This window comes from Patiria miniata, unplaced genomic scaffold, assembly GCF_015706575.1.
Source record: "Patiria miniata isolate m_02_andy unplaced genomic scaffold, ASM1570657v1 HiC_scaffold_6, whole genome shotgun sequence".
NCBI lineage: Eukaryota > Metazoa > Echinodermata > Asteroidea > Valvatida > Asterinidae > Patiria > Patiria miniata.
In genome coordinates, this window is record NW_024037073.1 from 18454211 (window position 1) to 18476369 (window position 22159).

Consider the following 22159-nt stretch of genomic DNA (forward strand, 5'->3'; position numbering starts at 1 on the left):
ACACATCTTTGGAAATACCCTTCTTTTAATGTTTTCTTCAAAATGACAGCATGCCACAAGGAAAAACTCACAGGGAGTTTAGTGTCATTACTAACTTTAAACCAAGTGAGCTTTCCAACGATAATTGATCGGTTACTTTTTGGATAGCTGCAAAATGGTCCACTCTACCTTTAAGTATTATACACAGGCTATTAAAAACTATACAGGTACCTTCAGGGCTCTTAGTTCAAACCAAAACTCTAAATAAAAAAAGGTCGATATACAAGATATATACTATAATTAGCTTCCATAACAAATACGTTGATATGTATACATTCACAAGAAACATCAATGTGTTAATGTTCTATCCGTGATGTATTTTTTTAGCGATTAAAAGTCAGAATATTATCTGGCGGTACTGTCTCTGGTAGTATAAATTTTTGAAGAGCAAGATAGGCATTTTCTGTTATATCAGTCCATATAGGGAGAAAATGATGTTCTCCTCTGCAATGCAAGCAACAGTATAGATCAAAAACAGGAATACTCAAGTGAAGTCTTTCCACACTTGCGTTAGGTTTCATGGATTAGAAAGCCGGAGAAGAAAGAATACTTGTTGCTATCGCTGTAAATACCTCTGTTACCGCTGCCAAACTCAAGCCAGACTCTATCCCCTGTGGCCAAAACAAGAACTGCCGAATTGCTGGACTGATGACGGTAACCATGAGAGTCATAGATCCCAAAGATACGCTCCCCGTTCTTTTTCAGGTGCACGTAAGGATGCACTGATGATTCGATTCTCTGCAGGCTGGTTGTGAAGAAGTAGACACCGGGAATCGAGCATGAAAACACGCCCGATTGCGAATCGTACCCATCGCCCACATTGGACTCAATATTGTCAAAGATGATGACATCGCCACCACCTGTGACACTTGTCGTACGGTAAGCGCTGAATGCGACGGCAGAGGGAGTAATCAATGTAGCATCTCCCGGCTGGCCCTTTTGCCCCTTTTCACCAGAAGGACCTTGCGGTCCTTCGACCCCTTGCTCCCCCTGGTCACCTTTCTGCCCCTCACCCATGTCTCCGTTGCGACCCGCAGGTCCCTGCTTCCCTGGAGGTCCCTGCAACGCTGGTTCGCCTCGATCTCCCTTCTGTCCCTCGTCGCCGGTCTCTCCCTTGGGTCCAGGGAGGCCAAACCCAGGGTCACCTTTGGGGCCAAGAGGTCCTTGGATCCCAATTCCACCTGGATTTCCTGGGATTCCAGGAACGCCTGGTGTTCCGGCTGGGCCTTGAAAGCAAGCACCGCAGCAAGTTGTTCCTGTTGGTTCCTCCTGAACGACACAATGACTGTTGGAGAGCCACAGCAGCAGAATCAAAAGAAACATAACGGTAGGTCTTCTTTTCACCTATAGGGTATTTGATAATAATAAAAAACAAAGGAGATTAGAGAAACATAAACAAGACTAGTGCATGCAGTAGTCCAAAATATCCCTGATATTGCCTGTATACAGAACTTGGGACAGGGGCATTGCCAGACCGATTTGAATGCGGTGCGTCAGTAAATTTGGCAAGACGCTCTAAAAAGTCCTTGGACAGATTGACCGTGTTCTATCTGGCCTAACTCTTTTCCAGTGATTTGCAGAGTGCAGACCCTCCGTGCTGGAAGGTATATGCCAGGAATTGTTTCGTCACCCGAACGTCGCCAAATCAAAAAGCGTGGTGCGACACCATGACTGCTCAAAGCGGACGATCTTATACGCTACCGGTCAGTGGGTAAAAGGTGGCGCTACTCGTTACGGTGTTATATGAAATCGGACTCCATTTCCCTATTATTGGTTAATCCCTCGCACGTGACAGGTCACTGTCCCATATATGATCCTAAAAATAGTATATTATCGTACTTAGGCATGCGCAATACTACCAATGAGTCCATATTTCATGGAGTCGGATATTCACGCTACACCGGCATACACTCTTAATAAAAAAAAAATCCCTGGCTAAACAAAAAAAGTCTCCGGTTTCTGGTATGGAGCTTGCCCAAAAAGTGGTGCGGCGACGCTGCTTTTTTTTTTACCTGTTTTTTTTTGCTTCAAATGTCGGCTGATGACTGCAAATGATGCCCGACTAAACTTAGTGCAAATATATGGGAGTCCAGAGAGGCCACATAAAGCTTATTCTCGATCATAACCCCATATTAAAACACGTTAAAATTGTGCAGCAGCAGGAGTCCAGTCAAACCAGTGAGTTTGGCGGTTTTGAGACCTCATCTTTCATTGAAAAAAAAAATCATTTTGCCGACGCGCATGGCTACGGCGACGCGCGCGCATACCAAAAACCGGATACTTTTTTGTTTGGCCTCACGCCGGAAGCGGTGTTTTTATTTGCAGTACGCATCGTCAATGGATCATGATTATTCAGCTAGTTCGATGTTAATTCATAAGGAAATAACAATGCCGTCACACTATTGCTATCACTCAGACATGTACATTCAAGCATTTCAAATGACGGCTTTAGTCGAGCTGCCACAGACTGTGGCCTAGTGGATAGTACAGTGAACTATAAAACGCAATATCTGTGGTTCGAGCCCATGCCCGTTTTCATCAAATATTTCTTTGTTGGTTGGGATAAGTTTAATTGAAGGGGGAAAAAAAACACGAGAACCTCAGTGTCTTCCATCCACACAGCGTGATAAATATTCATGTTAGGGTGCGTGATGTGATTGGTTACAAAGACGATGTATGCTGCAAAAACAAAATACGCGACCTGGAATCCGGGTTCTAATTGGCCTTGCCCTTTTCCGGGTCAAAATGATACTTTTGCGGGTCAAAATAATTTTGAAATTTCCCCCAAGGTTTCCGGGTAAAAATGACCAGAAAAAGTGTCACTTTGTTACCCTGAAAACTGTCATTGTGGCCGGAAAGGGTAAGGGCAAATAGAACCCGGATTCCATGTCTATATGTCAATATGACCAGGGACATTTTAAAGTGTATTTGCCGACACACATGCACACAATGTTTGCATTTGGAAACACCAATAAGTTTTGTGTGTGTTCATGGCAACCGTATAAAGGTTTTTGAGTAAAAATATCGGTTGTTGGGGTACTTTTCATGTCAATTCTTACTGGACTCAAGGGCGGATCCTGAACACAATTTTTTTTGGGGGGGGCAAAAAAAATTTGGTCCCCCCAAAAAGTGGGTCAAAAAAATTACGGCGTGGGGTTCGGGGCCCGCTCAAGGGCCCCGAAATTTTTATTGGATTCTAGATGCTCTGTGGTGCGATCTGAGGCAATTTCTTCTGACCACTTTAACCAATGTTTTCTTTGAGGAAAAGATGGTGGTGTACTCATTGCCTGCCTTTATTGCGATGTCACATAAAAACAAAAAAAATGGTTTCGTTTTTTTTTGGGGGGGGGGGGGGGGGGGGGGGGCATGGCCCCCTTTGCCCCCCCCCCTTGGATCCGCCCTCGACTGGACTAAGTCGAATCGGCTGCAAAATAACCTTACCAGCGACGCCATCGTGGTTGATTCTTCAGACAGATCAGCTCCCAGAACGTGAGACCAGTGTCGGGATATCCAGGGGAAAAGGCTGCGGTAGAGGCGTAACAGCTCACTGTTCCGTTACTCGAACAAAACTTTGTTCTTTCCAAAGGAAATAGCGAGGTTTTCCGTTTCAAGAAGCATTCAACTGTGTCCGGCAGAGGACTATCTGATACCAGCGTGGAGGAGTCACTGCGATCGACGGAGGTTTTAACCGCCCAGTCACAAAACCTTGTATTTATACAGCGATTTCCTGCTCGTTCTCCAGGGGAAGAATTCTTGGAGCATTTTTTTGACCATATTAAGTGCTTTAGCCGAATCATATTGGCATTAATTGGAGAATTCCTGGCGCAACGTTTTGAAATGTTTTGAATTGACTGCAGCAGAGGTTATATGTTACATTCTGTGGCATTTTGGCATTGGTAGTTATAATAATCACAGTATAAGGTAAAGATTGTGTAGGCCTATGATTTAGGGTGTGCGTGTTTCGCCAAAAATGAATCTATCAGTAAAGCAGTAAAGCACACATGCAGTACTCACTGAACGGCCTGCAATACACAGACGTTCATATGTAACTTGTCCATGTAGGCCTCAAGCAATCGTACAGTTGAAGTAGGAGTTTTTTTTATTGGTGAAAAAAATTGACGGCAACATTCCTGGTCGCAATTTTTTAAACATCTTAGGCTTGCTTAATCTTTGGCGAGACCACTTGCATTATACGGTTATTTGCAACTAACCGAAGATGTATATACATGTATCTACCGATCGCTTGCCTAATCTTTGGCGTGACCACTTCGGTTATTTGCAATAACCGAAGACGTATCTATACGATTTAACGAGAGATCTTTGCTGAAAGTGAAGATAGGACTGGTACCAAACACCCTATTAAAGTGTTCCGTCTGAAATGGTGTCATTCGGAAGAAAACAATCATTGAAGGTTTTCTTAGAAATCTGTGTCCGAGGGCACAGATTTCCACGTGAGTTGGCATCGAAATCCAGTTAAGACACCAAAAACTGCACACGTTTTCTCTGTATATGCACCGTTCTTATGATGTTTGGCAATATTGTTGTTTCAAACAAAAATCAGAAATGCACAAAAGGCAGATGTTCCCATGTTCCTTTAATGGTCTAATGAAAACGTCACAGGAGCGCGATATGTTTCGCGTGCATTCTTTTACCATAATCCATAACCGAATCATTATTAAGTCGAGAATCGCTAGCGCAACGTTTTGGTGTTTAGAAAGTCAATACAGCTGAGGTTTATTACACACTTTGAAATATTGTCATCGGTGGTTCTAATCAGAAGTCGTTACACTGTAAAAAAAAAAAAAAAAAAAAAAAGTTCGGCAAAATGCGTTGATAATTCGACCAACGCTGGTCGAATTATCAACTGCCTACACTCTTGGGCAAATTTTTCCCAATAATTTGACAGTTTTTACCCATTTCAACCCAATATGAGGTAATTTCTTGCCAATGCTGGGTAAATTACATTGCCCTACAGTGTTTTATCCAACATTATTTACAGTGTAGAGAGAAACATGAGTATGATTTAGGGCGCGCGTGCATGATTCGATCAACTACTGAATCCATCAGTGCAGTAATAAAATAACACAAAATAATGAAACCACGGAATGGCTATCAAAGTAAAAATGCCATTGTGAATGGTCCATGCAGGCCTAGCTATGTCCATGTAAACACAGAGGTGTTAGGACCGGCTAGAATTGAATTTAATGGATACATTCCTGGTCATGAATTACCATTGTCCCTCAACGTCTCAGCTTTAGTTTTGGAATAAACACTCTCATAAATTTAAAGTAGCAGGTTAGGAGCGCTGTCTGTTTCGCGTGTTGACCGAAATCATGGCGGCTTTGAGTCGGCATGCTCAGCATTATCTCACTGACACTTTCTAGCATGTCGACAATAACTTCATGTGTAAGGTTCGTTCTTATAAACACATCGGCTATTTTCTTTGCTGAAAAAAAGGGTAAAAGGCCGTTTCAGTTGTTTACAATGTTCATATGACTTCTCTAGAGCTATAAACAGTTTCTAATGAGCAGCATGCGATGCTCATGACTTATTAATGTATCACTTTAACAGAAGTTTAAATTGTTTTACATTTTTAATTAAACAAGAGGAAATACTCATTAAAATATAGAACAGTTCAATCGAATTGAGTGAAGTGTCTGTATTTTAAAAACAATTTTCAAACTGCAGGCTTTTTTGTAATGTGTTTTTAAAGCGATCATGCAATAGCCTGTGTGTACATTATATGCGTGATATAAACACCAATCTAAAAACAACATTTATCTTCAATGCAAAAAATACATTGCTGGTATCTCTTTTGAGGTGTCCTGTATAACTTTACATTGACAAGGCGGATGTTGATAAGGCGGAAAATAGTATGTTAATAGGTCTACATTGCTACAATTGTTGTGAAAAAACGTAACCAAACATTATAAGTTCATTCGTGTGCTTCTTTCGACACAAAGGTTAGATTAATCAGTGTGCAGAAAACTTCGCAAGTCATTACACTCTTGAATATTATAACCTAGTTAAAACCATAATACACAGTCAAAATAACTGGTTCTCAATTCTCAGAACCACACTACTCAAACGAGATATTATTCGCATGGTATTACCGCAAACCTTCCATTATGTTTTCATTTCCACCATGCAAACCTACAAGTCTCATAATAATATACTTTCTCATGAAGTGAAATTTGTCTGAAAGAGCCGACCTTGTAAAGTGGGCTTGGTTAATGCTGACACTAATGACGTTACAGCTTCTGTCGGGAACGGTATTTTCCTTTGCTATATGTTCTCCGAAATGCCTACACAGTTAATGAACGTTGGAGCTGAAACTGTTCGTTTCCCATATTCGCAGTAGGTTCATTATATTGCCGGCAACATTTCGCTCCCAGTCACAATTTGTTTTCGAGGATTGTAAGCTCATTATAGCGACCGTCCATTTAACACGTTCGCAGGACGCAGGGCCTAGCTATATAACGAGTGCAAACACGTTCACGTAGCTGGAACGTACCAATGGATAAACCCACTATACTTTGGTTGTAATGAGACATCAAAGATATCAGAAATAGGCGAAGGCAAATCATATATTATAGCGAATAAGTAATCATCGAATTGAGAAATGACAGATTGTATGAAACTTTTGATTTCAAATCAGCTGTTTGCAAGAACAAAATATGTTGAAAAAAAACGAACATAAGACCTAAGAATGCAGAAATGTTCAAGCAAAGTTGATTTGATATAATCGTCATCCACTTTTGATTTGTGGTTCTATTTTTCAGTCAAAGATTCATGTTATGAATTATTTTGTAAACATTATACGTCCTTACAAAAACTGGTTTGTGTTATAAACATGTATTTTCAAAGAAGTCTATCTCTCATGAGAGAGGAGAACGTTATTGCAACCGTGTAATTGCAACTATTAGGGCTTATAGGAGCTCGCATAATAAAGGTTGAATGGACCAATTGACTTTTGTGATTATTTGCTCGTTTGAAGCAGCAAAAGTGATCAAAATCTAAAGACGGGTGTGAATGTTGTAAATTTCAAGAAAACACAATATTATACTATATATTATATCATATTTTGAATTGCCCCCGCTCGTGACACAATTCCGAAATCAGCCTTCGGGAAATGATTCTCATTCAGCCGACAGCTACGTGATGTCACACACTGTATCGATGAATGATAGGTCATGTCCGAATTACTTTGGCTATGGCTTGACACTACACACAGGTAACTAAGTTCGGACACAGCCATGGCGTCGCATATGCGTTGCATGCACGGAATAGCCAATGCAGTTACAAACTAACTACAACGGAAATTTCCAAAAATGTGTCATTTGACACATCATTGGAAATGACCTTTTTTTTATTGTTTTCTTCAAAATAACAGTATTCCACAAGGCATAATTTCACGGGGAGTTCAGTGTCATTACTTTCTTTAAAACAAGTAAGCTTTCTTAAAGCAATAATTTGGTCGGTTACTTTTTGGATATCTGCAAATGGTTCACTCTACCTTTAAGAATTATACACAGGCCATTAAATACTATACCTTCAGGGTTCTGAGTTCGATTCAAACTGTAAATCAAAAAAAAATTCGATATGCAAGATATATACTACTTGTTTACGTAAGTAGCTTCCATATAGCAAATAAGTTTTTTTAATATTATTAACAAGAAACATCCGCGTGTATTATTTTTCTATCCGTGCTGCGGTTTTAAAGTGATTAGAAAGTCAGAATATTATCTGCGGTACTGTCTCTGGAAGTATTAATTTTGAAAGAGCAGGAAGGCATTTTCTGTTATATCAGTCCATAGGAGAAATGATGTAGCAAAGAACTACTCCTCTGCAATGCAAGCAACAGCAGGTCGAATATGGAAATATTCAAGTGAAGTCTTTCCACACTTTTAGGTTTCATGGATCAGAAAGCCGGAGAAGAAAGAATATTTGTTGCTAGAATCGCCATAAATACCTCTGTTGCTGCTGCCAAACGCAAGCCAGACTCTATCCCCTGTGGCCAAAACAAGAACTGCTGAATTGCTGGACTGATGATAGTAATTATCATGTGAGTCATAGATCCCAAAGATACGCGCCCCGTTCTTTTTCAGGAACACGTGAGGACGCGTTGATGATGAGAGTCTCTGCAGGCTGGTCGTGAAGAAGTAGACACCGGGAATCGAGCAGGAAAACACGCCCGATTGCGAATCGTACCCATCGCCCATATTCGTCTCGATATTGTCAAAGATGATGATATCACCATTGTCACCTGTGAAACTTGTCGTGAGGTCAGCGCTGAAAGCAATGGCAGAGGAAGCTATTGAGGTAATCGAGGAAGCTCCTCCTGGCTGGCCCTGTTGCCCCTGTTCACCAGGCGGTCCTGACGGTCCCTGGAGCCCTTGCTCCCCCTGGTCACCTTTCTGCCCCTCACCGATGTCTCCTTTGCGACCCGCAGGTCCCTGCTTCCCCGGAGGTCCCACCATCCCTGACTCGCCTTGGTCTCCCTTCCGTCCCTGATGGCCGATCTCTCCCTTGGGTCCAGGGAGGCCAAACCCTAGGTCACCTTTGGGGCCAAGAGGTCCTTGGACCCCAATTCCACCTGGATTTCCTGGGATTCCAGGAACACCTGGTGTTCCAGCCGGTCCTTGGAAGCAAGCACTGCAGCAAGTTGTTCCTGTTGGTTCCTCCTGGACGACACAATGACTGCTGGAGAGCCAAAGCAGCAGAATCAAAAGAAACATAACGGTAGGCCTTCTTTTCACCTGTAGGGAATTTGATAATAAAAAACAAAGGAGATTAGAGAAACTTGTGTGTGTTCATGGCAACCGTATAAAGATTTTTGAGTAAAAATATCGGTTAACTAATATGTTAGGGTGGGGTACTTTTCATGTCAATTCTTACTGGACTATTAAAGTCGAATCAGGTGAAAAATAACCTTACCAGTGACGCCATCGTGGTTGATTCTTCAGACAGAACAGCTCCCAGAACGTGAGACCAGTGTCGGAATATTCAGGGAATAAGGCTGAGGTAGAGGTGTAACAGCTCAGTGTTCCGTTTCTCGAAAAGAACTTGGTTCTTTCCAATGGAAATAGCGAGGTTTTCCGTTTCAAGAAGTATACAACTATGTCCGGCAGAGGACTGTCTGATACCAGCGTGGAGGAGTCACTGCGATCGACGGAGGTTTTAACCGCCCAGTCACAAAACCTTGTATTTATACAGCGATTTCCTGCTCGTTCTCCAAGGGACGAATTCTTGGAGCATTTTTTGACCATATTAAGTGCTTTAGCCGAATCATATTGGCATTAATTAAAACATTCCTGGCGCAACGTTTTGAAATGATAATTGACTGCAGCAGAGGTTATATGTTACATTCTGTGGCATTTTGGCATTGGTAGTTATAATAATCACAGTATTAGGTAAAGATTGTGTAGGCCTATGATTTAGGGTGTGCGTGTTTCGCCAAAAATGAATCTATCAGTAAAGCAGTAAAGCACACATGCAGTAAGCACTGAACGGCCTGCAATACACAGACGTTCATATGTAACTTGTCCATGTAGGCCTAAAGCATCGTACCGTTGAAGTAGGAGTTTTTTTTATTGGTGAAAAAAATTGACGGCAACATTCCTGGTCGCAAATTTTTAAACATCTTAGGCTTGCTTAATCTTTGGCGAGACCACTTGCATTATACGGTTATTTGCAACTAACCGAAGATGTATATACATGTATCTACCGATCGCTTGCTTAATCTTTGGCGTGACCACTTCGGTTATTTGCAATAACCGAAGACGTATCTATACGATTTAACGAGAGATCTTTGCTGAAAGTGAAGATAGGACTGGTACCAAACACCCTATTAAACTATTCCGTCTGAAATGGTGTCATTCGGAAGAAAACAATCATTGAAGGTTTTCTTAGAAATCTGTGTCCGAGGGCACAGATTTCCACGTGAGTTGGCATCGAAATCCAGTTAAGACACCAAAAACTGCACACGTTCTCTCTGTATATGCACCGTTCTTATGATGTTTGGCAATTTTGTTGTTTCAAACAAAAATCAGAAATGCACAAAAGGCAGATGTTCCCATGTTCCTTTAGCCCTAACAGTCCTGAATCCTCCAATTTCAATATGATTTTGCAAACCCCCTAGGGAGTTAGGGTTAATGGTCTAATGAAAACGTCACAGGAGCGCGGTATGTTTTGCGTGTATTTTTTTTTACCATAATCCATAACCGAATCATTATTAAGTCGAGAATCGCTAGCGCAACGTTTTGGTATTAAGAAAGTCAATACAGCTGAGATTTATTACACACTTTGAAATATTGACATCGGTGGTTCTAATCAGAAGTCGTTAGAGAGAAACATGAGTATGATTTAGGGCGTGCGTGCATGATTCGATCAAATTCTGAATCCATCAGTACAGTAATAAAATAACACAAAATAATGAAACCGCGGAATGGCCATCAAAGTAAAAATGCCATTGTGAATGGTCCATGCAGGCCTAGCTATGTCCATGTAAACACAGAGGTGTTAGGACCGGCTAGAATTGAATTTATTCGTGGACGAAAACATTTAACGGATACATTCCTGGTAACAAATTACCATTGGCCCTCAACATCTCCGCTTTAGTTTTTAATTTTGAAATAAACACTCGCAGCTTAGGAGCGCGGTCTGTTTCGCGTGTTTTTCTTCAATTATTTCTTATTGACCAAAATCATGGCGGCTTCGAGTCGGCATGCTCAGCATTATCTCACTGAGACTTTCTAGCATGGCGACAGTAACTTCATGTGTAAGGTTCGTTCTTGTAAACACACCAGCTAATTCCTTTGCTGAAAAAAGGGTAAAAGGCCGTTTCAGTTGTTTACAATGTTCATATGACTTATCTAGAGCTATAAACAGTTTCTAATGAGCAGCATGCGATGCTCATGACTTATTAATGTATCACTTTAACAGAAATTTAAATTGTTTTACATTTTTACTTAAACAAGAGGAAATACTCATTAAAATAAAGAACAGTTCAATCGAATTGAGTGAAGTGTCTGTATTTTAAAAACAATTATCAAACAGCAGGCTTTTTTGTAATGTGTTATTAAAGCGATAATGCAATAGCCTGTGTGTACATTATATATGCGCGATATAAACACTAATCTAAAAGCAACATTTAGGTTCAATGCAATTGTATCTTTTTTAAGGTGCCCTATATAACTTTACATTGACAAAGCGGATGTTGATTGGCCGAAAATAGTATGTTAATAGGTCTACAGTTGTTGTGATAAAAACGTGACCAAAAATGATGAGTTCATTCATTTGCTTCTTTCGGCACAAAGATTATAACCAAGTTAAAACAGTTAAAACAACTGGTTCTTCTCAGAACCATACAACTCAAGAGACAAATCATTCACATGGTGTTACCGCAAACCTTCCATTATTTGTTCGTGTCCACCTAGCCTTTCGCCAAGACCATCGTGGCTTAAAGCGGCGAAGCTGTGAGCGGCTGGAGCGAAGATTCAGCGCGCACGAGGCGAAGCCACGAGGCCTTTTCTACCTTGATTTTGTTGAATTATTCAATTGTTTTATGCAAAAGTAAGAGTGCTGAAAGGTTAACCAATCACAACGCGGATTTTGCTTGGATTGGATATCGTCATCCACTTTCGATTAGGCCAAAAAAAAGTCTCCGGTTTCTGGTATGCGCGCGTCGCCATAGCCATGCGCGTCGGCAAAATGAAAAAAAAAAATTCAATGAAAGATGATGTCTCAAAACCGCCAAACACACTGGTTTGACTGGAATCCTGCTGCTGCACAATTTTAACGTGTTTTTAGATGGGGTTACGATCGAGTATAAGGTTTATATGGCCTCTCTGGACTCCCATATATTTGCACTAAGTTTAGTCGGGCACCATTTACAGTCAACAGCCGACATTTAAAGAAAAAAACGGTAAAAAAACAAAAAAAAAACGCGTCGCCGTACCACTTTTTGGGCAAGCTCCATACCAGAAACCGGAGACTTTTTTTGGCCTTAGTGGTCCTAACTGTTCAAACATCCATGTTAATAGTTATTTGTAAACATAATATATACGTATGTCCTTACAAAACCCGTTTAACGAGTTCCAAATATTCTCTAAATGAAGGCTTCAAAGAGTGTTAATCAAACATGTCTTTTGAAAAAAGCCCGGGAGAACATTATTGCAACCAAAGGAGCTCGCATATTTGGACCCAAATGTTGTCATTTATTTCATTTGCGTCGGGGTGATGTAAATCAGTATAAGGTTTTGCCCTTCGAACCAGCTAACCGATCCCGCAAGCTCAGTGGTCGAGTGGTAAGACGTCTGCACTAGAAAGCAGGAGAGGTAACACACTGAGTATACAGTGTTACTACGTTGGTGAAGGGCAAAATCTACCGATTCATATGTCATTTGTGCTTTCTTTTTCGTTTGAAGCAAAAAAAGTGCTCAAAATCTAAAGACCGGTTCCTTATCAACTAACCCAATGAAGTTTTAGCTCTGTGAATGCTGTATATTTCGAGAAAACACAATATCTTGGATCTCGTCTTCAGTTCAAAATTGCCAAGTCATATTTTGAATTGCGCCCTCTCGTGACACAATCCCGAAATCAGCATTCTCATTCAGCCGATTGTAGCTACGTGATGTCACACACTGAACCGATAATAGGCCACGTCCGAATTACTTGGCTCTGACTTGAAATTACACACGGGTATATGGCAAGTGGCTGCAGCCACTACCATCAACTCGTGTGTTATTTCCAGCCGCAGTCAAGTAATTCGGACACAGCCATAGCAGCCGCGCGCGCATGTGTGTCACTTGACACATCTTTGGAAATGCCCTTCTTTCAATGTTTTCTTCAAAATGACAGCATGCCACAAGGAATAATTCACAGGGAGTTTTAGTGCCATTACTATCTTTAAACCAAGTGAGCTTTCCAACGATAATATTGATCGGTTACTTTTTGGATAGCTGCAAAACATGGTCCCCTCTACCTTTAAGTACTATAAACAGGCTATTAAAAACTATACAGGTACCTTCAGGGCTCTTAGTTCAAACCAAAACTCTAAATAAATAAAAAGTTCGATATACAAGATATATATACTATAATTAGCTTCCAATTAACAAATACGTTGGTATGTATATATTCACAGGAAACATCGTGTGTTATTGTTCTATCCGTGATGTATTTTTTTAGGGATTAAAAGTCAGAATACTATCTGGCGGTACTGTCTCTGGTAGTATGAATTTTTGAAGAGCAAGAAAGGCACTTTCTGTTATATCAGTCCATATAGGGGGAAAATGATGAAGCAAAGAACTACTCCTCTGCAATGCAAGCAACAGTAGATCAAAAACAGGAATACTCAAGTGAAGTCTTTCCACACTTCCGTTAGGTTTCATGGATTAGAAAGCCGGAGAAGAAAGAATACTTGTCGCTATTGCTGTAAATACCTTTGTTACTGCTGCCAAACTCAAGCCAGACTCTATCCCCCGTGGCCAAAACAAGAACTGCCGAATTGCTGGACTGATGCCGGTAACCACCATGATTGTCATAGATCCCAAAGATACGCTCCCCGTTCTTTTTCAGGTGCACGAAAGGATGCACTGATGACATTCTCTGCAGGGTGGCTGTGAAGAAGTAGACACCGGGAATCGAGCATGAAAACACGCCCGATTGCGAATCGTACCCATCGCCCAGATTGGACTCAATATTGTCAAATATGATGACATCGCCACCACCGCCTGTGACACTTGTCGTACGATAAGCGCTGAATGCGACGACAGAGGGGGCTCTTGGGGTAATCGAGGTAGCTTCTCCAGGCTGGCCCTTTTGCCCCTTTTCACCAGAAGGACCTTGCGGTCCTTCGACCCCTTGCTCCCCCTGGTCACCTTTCTGCCCCTCACCCATGTCTCCGTTGCGACCCGCAGGTCCCTGCTTCCCTGGAGGTCCCTGCAACGCTGGTTCCCCTCGATCTCCCTTCTGTCCCTGGTCGCCGGTATCTCCCTTAGGTCCAGGGAGGCCAAACCCAAGGTCACCTTTGGGGCCAAGAGGTCCTTGGACCCCAATTCCACCTGGATTTCCTGGGATGCCAGGAACACCTGGTGTTCCGGCCGGTCCTTGGAAGCAAGCACCACAGCAAGTTGCTCCTGTTGGTTCCTCCTGAACGACACAATGACTGCTGGAGAGCCAAAGCAGCAGAATCAAAAGAAACATAACGGTAGGCCTTCTTTTCACCTATAGGGTATTTGATAATAATAAAAACAAAGGAGATTAGAGAAACATAAACAAGACTAGTGCAGTGGTCCAAAATATCCCTGATATTGCCTGTACAGACCTGGGGATAGGGGCATCGCCAGACCGATTTGAATGTGGTGCGTCAGTAAATTTGGCAAGACGCTCTAAAAAGTCCTTGGACAGATTGACCCTAAATCCGTGTTCTATCTGGCCTAACTCTTTTCCAGTGAATTGTAGAGTGCAGACCCTCCGTGCTGGAAGGTATATGCAAGGAATTGTTTCGTCACCCGAACGTCGCCAAATCAAAAAGCGTGGTGCGACACCATGACTGCTCAAAGCGGACGATCTTATACGCTACCGGTCAGTGGGTAAAAGGTGGCGCTACTCGTTACGGTGTTATATGAAATCGGACTCCTTTTCCCTATCATTGGTTAATCCCTAGCACGTGACAGGTCACTCTCCTATATATGATCCTAAAAATGGTATATTATCGTACTTAGGCATGCGCAATACTACCAATGAGTCCATATTTCATGGAGCCGGATATTCACGCTACACCGGCATACACTCTTAATAAAAAAAAAATCCCTGGTCAGATTAGGCCCCCCAAAAAAGTCTCCGGTTTCTGGTATGGAGCTTGCCCAAAAAGTGGTGCGGCGACGCGGCTTTTTTTTTTTTACCTGTTTTTTTTTTTGCTTCAAATGTCGGCTGATGACTGCAAATGGTGCCCGACTAAACTTAGTGCAAATATATGGGAGTCCAGAGAGGCCACATAAAGCTTATTCTCGATCATAACCCCATATTAAAACACGTTAAAATTGTGCAGCAGCAGGAGTCCAGTCAAACCAGTGAGTTTGGCGGTTTTGAGACATCATCTTTCATTGAAAAAAAAAACTTTTTCATTTTGGCTACGGCGACGCGCGCGCATACCAAAAACCGGAGACTTTTTTTTTGGCCTTACGCCGGAAGCGGTGTTTTTATTTGCAGCACACATCGACAATGGATCATGATTATTCAGCTAGTTTGATGTTAATTCATAAGGAAATAACAATGACGTCACACTATTACTATCACTCAGACATGTACATTCAAGCATTTCAAATGACGGCTTTCGTCAAGCTGCCACAGACTGTGGCCTAGTGGATAGTGCAGTGAACTATAAAACGCACTATCTGTGGTTCGAGCCCATGCCCGTTTTCATCAAATATTTCTTTGTTGGTTGGGATAAGTTTAATTGAAGGGAAAAAATTACGAGAACCTAAGTGCCTTCCATCCACACAGCGTGATAAATATTCATGTTAGGGTGCGTGATGTGATTGGTTAAAAAAAACGATGTATGCTGCAAAAACAAATACGCGACCTGGAATCCGGGTTCTAATTGGCCTTGCCCTTTTCCGGGTCAAAATGATACTTTTGCGGGTCAAAATAATTTTGAAATTTCCCCCAAAGTTACCGGGTAAAAATGACCAGAAAAAGTGTCATTTTGTTACACTGAAAACTGTTATTGTGGCCGGAAAGGGTAAGGGCAAACAGAACCCGGATTCCATGTCAATATGACCAGGGACGTTTTGGAGTGTATTTGCCGACACACATACTCACAATGTTTGTATTTGGAAACACCAATAAGTTTTGTGTGTTTTCATGGCAACCGTATAAAGGTTTTTGAGTAAAAATATCAATTAACTAAAATGTTAGGGTGGGGTAATTTTCATGCCAATTCTTACTGGACTAAGTCGAATCGGCTGCAAAATAACCTTACCAGTGACGCCATCGTGGTTGATTCTTCAGGCAGATCAGCTCCCAGAACGTGAGACCAGTGTCGGAATATTCAGGGAATAAGGCTGAGGTAGAGACCTAACAGCTCAGTGTTCCGTTTCTCGAAGAAAACTTGGTTCTTTCCAAAGGAAATAGCGAGATTTTCCGCTTCAAGAAGAATTCAACAGTGTCCAGTAGAGGATTGTCTGATACCAGCGTGGAGGAGTCACTGCGATCGACGGAGGTTTTAACCGCCCAGTCACAAAACCTTGTATTTATACAGCGATTTCCTGCTCGTTCTCCGGGGGACGAATTCTTGGAGCATTTTTCGACCATATTAAGTGCTTTAGCCGAATCATATTGGCATTAATTGGAGAATTCCTGGCGCAACGTTTTGAAATGATAATTGACTGCAGCAGAGGTTATATGTTACATTCTGTGGTATTTTGGCGTCGGTAGTTCTAATCAGAAGTCGTTAGAGTTAGAGTATTAACGGTACGATGAAAGGTATGCTATTTGGACGAAATACTACATGTACATCCATCAGTAAATAAAATATGCAAATAACTGAACCATGGAATGGCCTTTATAAGCACTCACATAAAAAGGACCCATTTAGGCCTCCAGCTATGACATTGGTAAACACCGAAACAGCAAGAATTACAGTTAGGCCTATTATTTACGACAAAAGTTAAGGCTACATTCCTGGTCATCAATTTTCTTTGGCACAAACAGCCCGGCTTGTTTGATTTAGGTATAAACACTCGCATAAATCGGAATTCCAATTCGGAGCATTGAACGTCTCAATTAAGGAGAGCGTCTGTTTCGTTTGTATAGCAACTAGGCCTATAGTTTTGTTTTGGAGAACTGTCCTAAAAAAAAAAAATTATAACCGAAACCATGGCAGCTTCAAGTCGACTGCTCTGCAGAATTTCACTGAGACTTTCTGGCATGTAAACTATTTTTGCTGACCAAAGGGTAAAAAGACCGTTTCAGTTGTTTACAATCTGCATATGACTTCTTTAAAACTTTAAAGAACAGCGTCTAATTAGCAGCATTCCTTGTTTGTGACTGTAAATTTATCACTTTAAGATCAGATCAAAATTATAATTATATCATTTTTTTATTGAAACATTAAAGTAGAACAGTTCAATGGAGTAGAGTGAAGTGTCTGTATTTTGAAGAAAAAACACAACTTGTCGTCAAACAGCATGTTTTTTTACTGTGTTTTAAAGCGATCATGCAATATACATTACATGTGCGGTACAACATGAAAGCAACAATTTATCAGCGTGTGAAAAAAATCGTTTTCCCGATTATAACCACATTGCACTGAAGTGAAAAAGTGGAGTGAAAATTGTCTGAAGGCAGATCTTGTAAAATGGGCGTGGTTTATGGTGACAATGACGTCACAGCAACCTCATACTTTCCCTTAGCTTTGAGTGCGTTTCATTTACGATAACAATGCCAACGTTTGTCAACGTGAGCAACGTTTATGCAGAGGAACCGACTATTTGCCACCAACGTTAGGGAACGTTGGCAACAAAACCCAACGGTCTTCCTGCATTCTCATGGGTCAGTCGCTATGTTTCCCAAAATGGCCGACACACTAAATTTTCATGAACGTATGCTTATATCGGAGCTGAAATTTTCCGTTTCTACATCAGTTGGGTTGGTAAGTTCCAATATACAAGTATATACATTTCACTTCCAGTCACAATTAATCTTTTCCAAGATTTCAAAAGCTGCGATCCAAACCGCGATACTTAATTGACATACAGGATTGAAATACAGGGCGCCGCCATTTGGAAAGCATTTTTTTATGACAATCCATTTCGGGTTGACACGTTCGCATGGCCAAGCTAACGAGCGCAAACACGTTGGCGTAACTGGAACGCACCACTGGATAACCCACTGCTTGGTTGTAAAATTCTTCTGATGAAACATCGCAAGTAGGCGGAGGTCAAACACACAGGGGTAGGGTATAGCATAGTCAACACCAACCCTTCGAAACACCAACCATATTTTAATATTGACTGCTGTTTGCAAAACACAGTCGTTGACCATTCCTCTCACTTCTGTTATTACATAAGTTTACAGAGCTTTAGATTAAATTATGAAACACCCCCTTCCAAACATCTGGCCAAGAACCACTCCTAAATCAGTGAGTCTACACATAATAAGGCTCAGTTGGTTTCAGGAAATATTCACACGGGCATGTTCCACAGTAGTTGAGTTACATTGCATGGATCAGAAAGCCAGAGAAGTGAGAATCCTTATTGTAACCGCTATGAATACCAGTGGCATCCCTACCTAACTCAAGCCACACCCTATCCCATGTGGCCAAGACAAGAACTGCTGAATTGCTGGACTGATGGTGAAAATGGTCGTGGTTGTCATAAACCGAAAAGATAATGTCCCCGTTCTTTTTCAGTTGTACGAAAGGATCCCTAGTTTGTGTCATTCTTTGCAGGCTGGTCGTGAAGAAGTAGGTCCCGGGTATCGAACACGTGAACACGCCCGATTGCGAATCGTACCCATCGCCGATATTCGTCATGATGTTGTTAAAGATGATAACATGACCACGATTTCCTGAGACACTTGTTGTGAGGTAAGCGCTGAATGCGACGGCAGCGGACGATGTTGGTGAAGCCGAGCTAGGTCTTCCAGGCTGGCCCTTTTCTCCTGGCTGACCCTTTCCTCCTGGCTGGCCCTTTGCTCCCGGCTGGCCCTTTTCTCCTTCCTGGCCCTTTCCTCCTTCCTGACCCCTTTGCCCCTCACCAGGCGGTCCTTGCGGTCCCTGGACTCCTGGCTCCCCTTGGTCGCCTTTCTGCCTTCCACTGATTCCTCCTTCAAGACCTGCAGGTCCCAGCTTCCCAGCAGGTCCCAGCTTCCCCGGACGGCCCTGCAACCCTGTTTCGCCTCGATCTCCCTTCCGTCCCTGGTCGCCGGTATCTCCCTTGGGTCCAGGGAGGCCAAACCCAGGGTCACCTTTGGGGCCAAGAGGTCCTTGGATCCCGTTTCCACCTGGATTTCCTGGGATTCCAGGAACACCTGGTGTTCCGGCCGGTCCTTGGAAACAAGAACTGCAACAGCTTGATTCTGGGAGCTCTTCCTGAGCGACACAATGACTGCTTGAAAGCCAAAACAACCAAATCACCAGAGGTAGCAGCTGCAGCAGACCTGTGGGTTTCCTTTGCTCCTGAAAAAGCCGGGGGAAAGTAAGAAGAAATTGAATAAAATGTCCTGATAAATAATGAAAAGGCGTATAGTCCCGGTGGACTGGAGTGGGTGTATCACCGTAACTCCCCTCTCATTTTAAACAGGGTTGATTGGGCCCTAGGACCAAGCTCATTATTTTAATTCTTCAATTCAACTTCACATTTATTTCCATAGAAAAAATATATACAAAGGGTTAAACCATGCAGCAGTGAACATCAAATTAACAGCAAAATAAAAGAGGCAAATAGAGCATGGGGCTGTTTAATAAGCAGAAGCTTGTTGAAAACAGCCAACAGAAACAACACATGACAAACAACAAACAAGCAAACAAACAAAGACATTACAATGGTAAGCAGACACGAGACAAGGAACATATACTGTTGACAGAGGCAATGATGAAAAGATGTCAAAAGGCTGTATGAGCAAAAAAAAAAGATAAACAAACAAAACTTATAATATGTGAGGAATAAATAAACCCAGTATACTCAATTATGAGAGAAGGCTAAGATGCATTATGGGAGATAAAAGCTTGCTTGTATGAAGACTTGAAAAGACCGACGGACCGCAGAGATCTGATACGCTCATCTACACTGCAAAAACTGTTTTCACCAATGTTTTTAAAATCTTTTGGAATGAAAATTGGTGTTTAAATGGAGTAAAATGATTCTTGAAGCATTAATTTCAAATCAAGTACTGGTGTTACGAACTTTTGGTGTTAAATTTGACCTAGTGCGCATGCGTGTGTGAAATAAAGCCCTCTGATTGGTCGATAAGAAATTATGGGATATCGCTGGCGAACGTTACGCGCGCTTTCGCGTTCTGGATTTCGGTTGCGGAATATCATCATGATCGTGTTCCTGCACAGTCAATAAAAGTACAAGATGCCAATTGCAAGAGTTTGCGTGTGGTAGCAACCTTCGGAAGATCGTCCCTTATAGAGAAGATTTTCAAGAGTTTTTAGAACTTGGTAAGTCTTTTAAAACTTCTTTAGAATTGACTGTCATGATTGAATTGACTCCTGCAAACAACGTGTCTAAACACGTCCTACGTCACGTGCGTGCCCGTTTGCGTGTATCGTCTGTCCACCTAAAACGACGCTCCTATTTTGACGCACTCTCATTCAATTTGCGTTGGACAACGCGCGCGCGTCGCAAGCGTTACCTGCGCCGATTATGGTGACTCGAGGATATTGTACGAGTGGGACCGTACGAGTGCATAGCACTGGTAGGATGTCAATCTCCGTTGCACCACCACTACTACTGACGTTCTGGACATAAACCGCCTTTATAATGCGAACAACATTTCAAGAGCTGTTTTCCACTATTTTTACCTAATGTTGGAAGCTGAAAGTCCGTTCATATATTCCTGGTACTTTTAACAACTCCTTGAATATCTTTTAAAAATCTGCTTTCATTTTCAGTGAAAATTCACTGTGAAATAAAACGTGAACGTGTACAAATCGTCGAGAAGTTGTTCATGCCTGTACGCATCGAGCCAGGCTAATGCATCGCGCGCAGTTTTTTGGAATCTTGCGCAGCACAAATTTAGCAGGCAACTATTATATTCGCACATGTTAGAATTGCGCACTACAAGAGCACGCGCAAAGTAGTAAATGAGCACTGCTGCTCCATGATATAGACCGCGCAATTTTCGCCGAATTCAATTTTCGTCTGATTACATACCGTGTACCACATTGTATTTGTCCCAAAATTGCCCGCTGAAGGCCAGTAAGAGTCCTTGCTCTATGGTAGTCCGAGTAACTTGGACCCAACTTATCGCCTTTTTAACATTCGGACATGGTCTGGCGATAGTAGGGTCCAAGCTAATCCTTATATGCCGAGCAACACAATTCTGTCATTGACCCGAAAACCCAACATTGCCCAACAAAAACATTAGATTTCACCCTCAAAACGGCCTCCAAATTACTAGATACGCCACCTGAGGTACATAGTTCAGTCGGAAAAGGGGGGTATCGTGCACCCTCGGAAATCAATTTCTAATCAACGTTTCTAGGTCAGAAAAAATGCGTAGAAAACGATTTGCTATGTTAAAAAATTCAAAAAATGTCCCACGTATTGTTTTTATGCAAATTAGTGCCGCCATTACCGAAAAATCTATTTTTAATTATATCTCAGCCAATATTGCAGATAACTGAACGAACTAGGTGTCTAAACCCATGTTTTCAAGGTCAGAGATCACAATAAAACTATTTTGGAAGTGACCACATGTGTCTGTGGCATAGGAATATGCAAAATAGTGCCGCTAATACCGGAAAATCATGTTTTTGGCATATCTCGGCCAATATAGCACATAACTACACCAGTAAGGTGTCTAAACCCATGTTTTTTGGGGTCAAGTATCATTAGAAGACCATTCACGAAGTAACTATGTGTGTCTTTGGCATGAAAATATGTAAATTATAAAGTGTCGGTTTATCAGATATTTGATTTTTAGCCAATATCTCGGCCAATATTGCACTTAACTACACAAGTAAGGTGTCTAAACCCATGTTATGAGGGTCAGGTATCATTAGAAGACCATTCACGAAGTAACTATGTGTGTCTTTGGCATGAACATATGTAAATTCTAAATTGCCGGTTTATCAAAAAATTGATTTTCAGCCAATATTATATTCAATTTCAGCCAATATTAAAGTTTATTTTGAATATGATGGCTTAAAATAAACTTTGATCATTATTGCTTATCAAAAACCCTTCTGTCAACATTAGCTGCAATATTGGCCGAGATATTTGCTAAAAATCAAATTTCTAGTCATTTGGAGGCCATTTTGAGGGTGAAATCTGATGGGTTTTTTTTTTTTGGGGGGGGGGGGTATTGTTGGGTTTTTGAGTCAATGACAGAATTGTGTTGCTCGGCATATAAGGATTAGCTTGGACCCTACTATCGCCAGACCATG

General features: G+C 41.7%; 2 protein-coding genes across 2 annotated transcripts; both read right to left on the reverse strand.

Moving 5' to 3' along the window:
* Positions 1 to 549: 549 nt before the first annotated feature.
* LOC119743302 lies at positions 550 to 14244 on the reverse strand. Its single transcript, XM_038219705.1, has 3 exons — positions 13436 to 14244; positions 7956 to 8841; positions 550 to 1383 (listed from the first exon to the last, which is right to left on the reverse strand). Exons 1-3 carry the CDS (start codon positions 14242 to 14244, stop codon positions 550 to 552), a joined length of 2529 nt encoding a protein of 842 aa, XP_038075633.1.
* A 3747-nt stretch (positions 14245 to 17991) lies between these two features.
* LOC119743303 (complement C1q tumor necrosis factor-related protein 3-like) lies at positions 17992 to 20936 on the reverse strand. The gene is made up of 2 exons (XM_038219706.1): positions 20925 to 20936; positions 17992 to 19222 (listed from the first exon to the last, which is right to left on the reverse strand). Exons 1-2 carry the CDS (start codon positions 20934 to 20936, stop codon positions 18257 to 18259), a joined length of 978 nt encoding a protein of 325 aa, XP_038075634.1. The 3' UTR covers positions 17992 to 18256.
* Positions 20937 to 22159: the final 1223 nt, after the last annotated feature.

Excerpts from the sequence above, each read along its gene's own strand:
- LOC119743302 (XM_038219705.1), bottom strand. The coding sequence starts at position 14,244 with ATGTTTCTTTTGATTCTGCTGCTTTGGCTCTCCAGCAGTCATTGTGTC. Across the intron at positions 8,842-13,435 it reads TCTTTCTTCTCCGGCTTTCT|TTTCTCTAATCTCCTTTGTT; the intron begins AATCCATGAAAC and ends AACACACACAAG. Across the intron at positions 1,384-7,955 it reads TCTCCGGCTTTCTGATCCAT|GTGAAAAGAAGACCTACCGT; the intron begins GAAACCTAAAAG and ends AATACCCTATAG.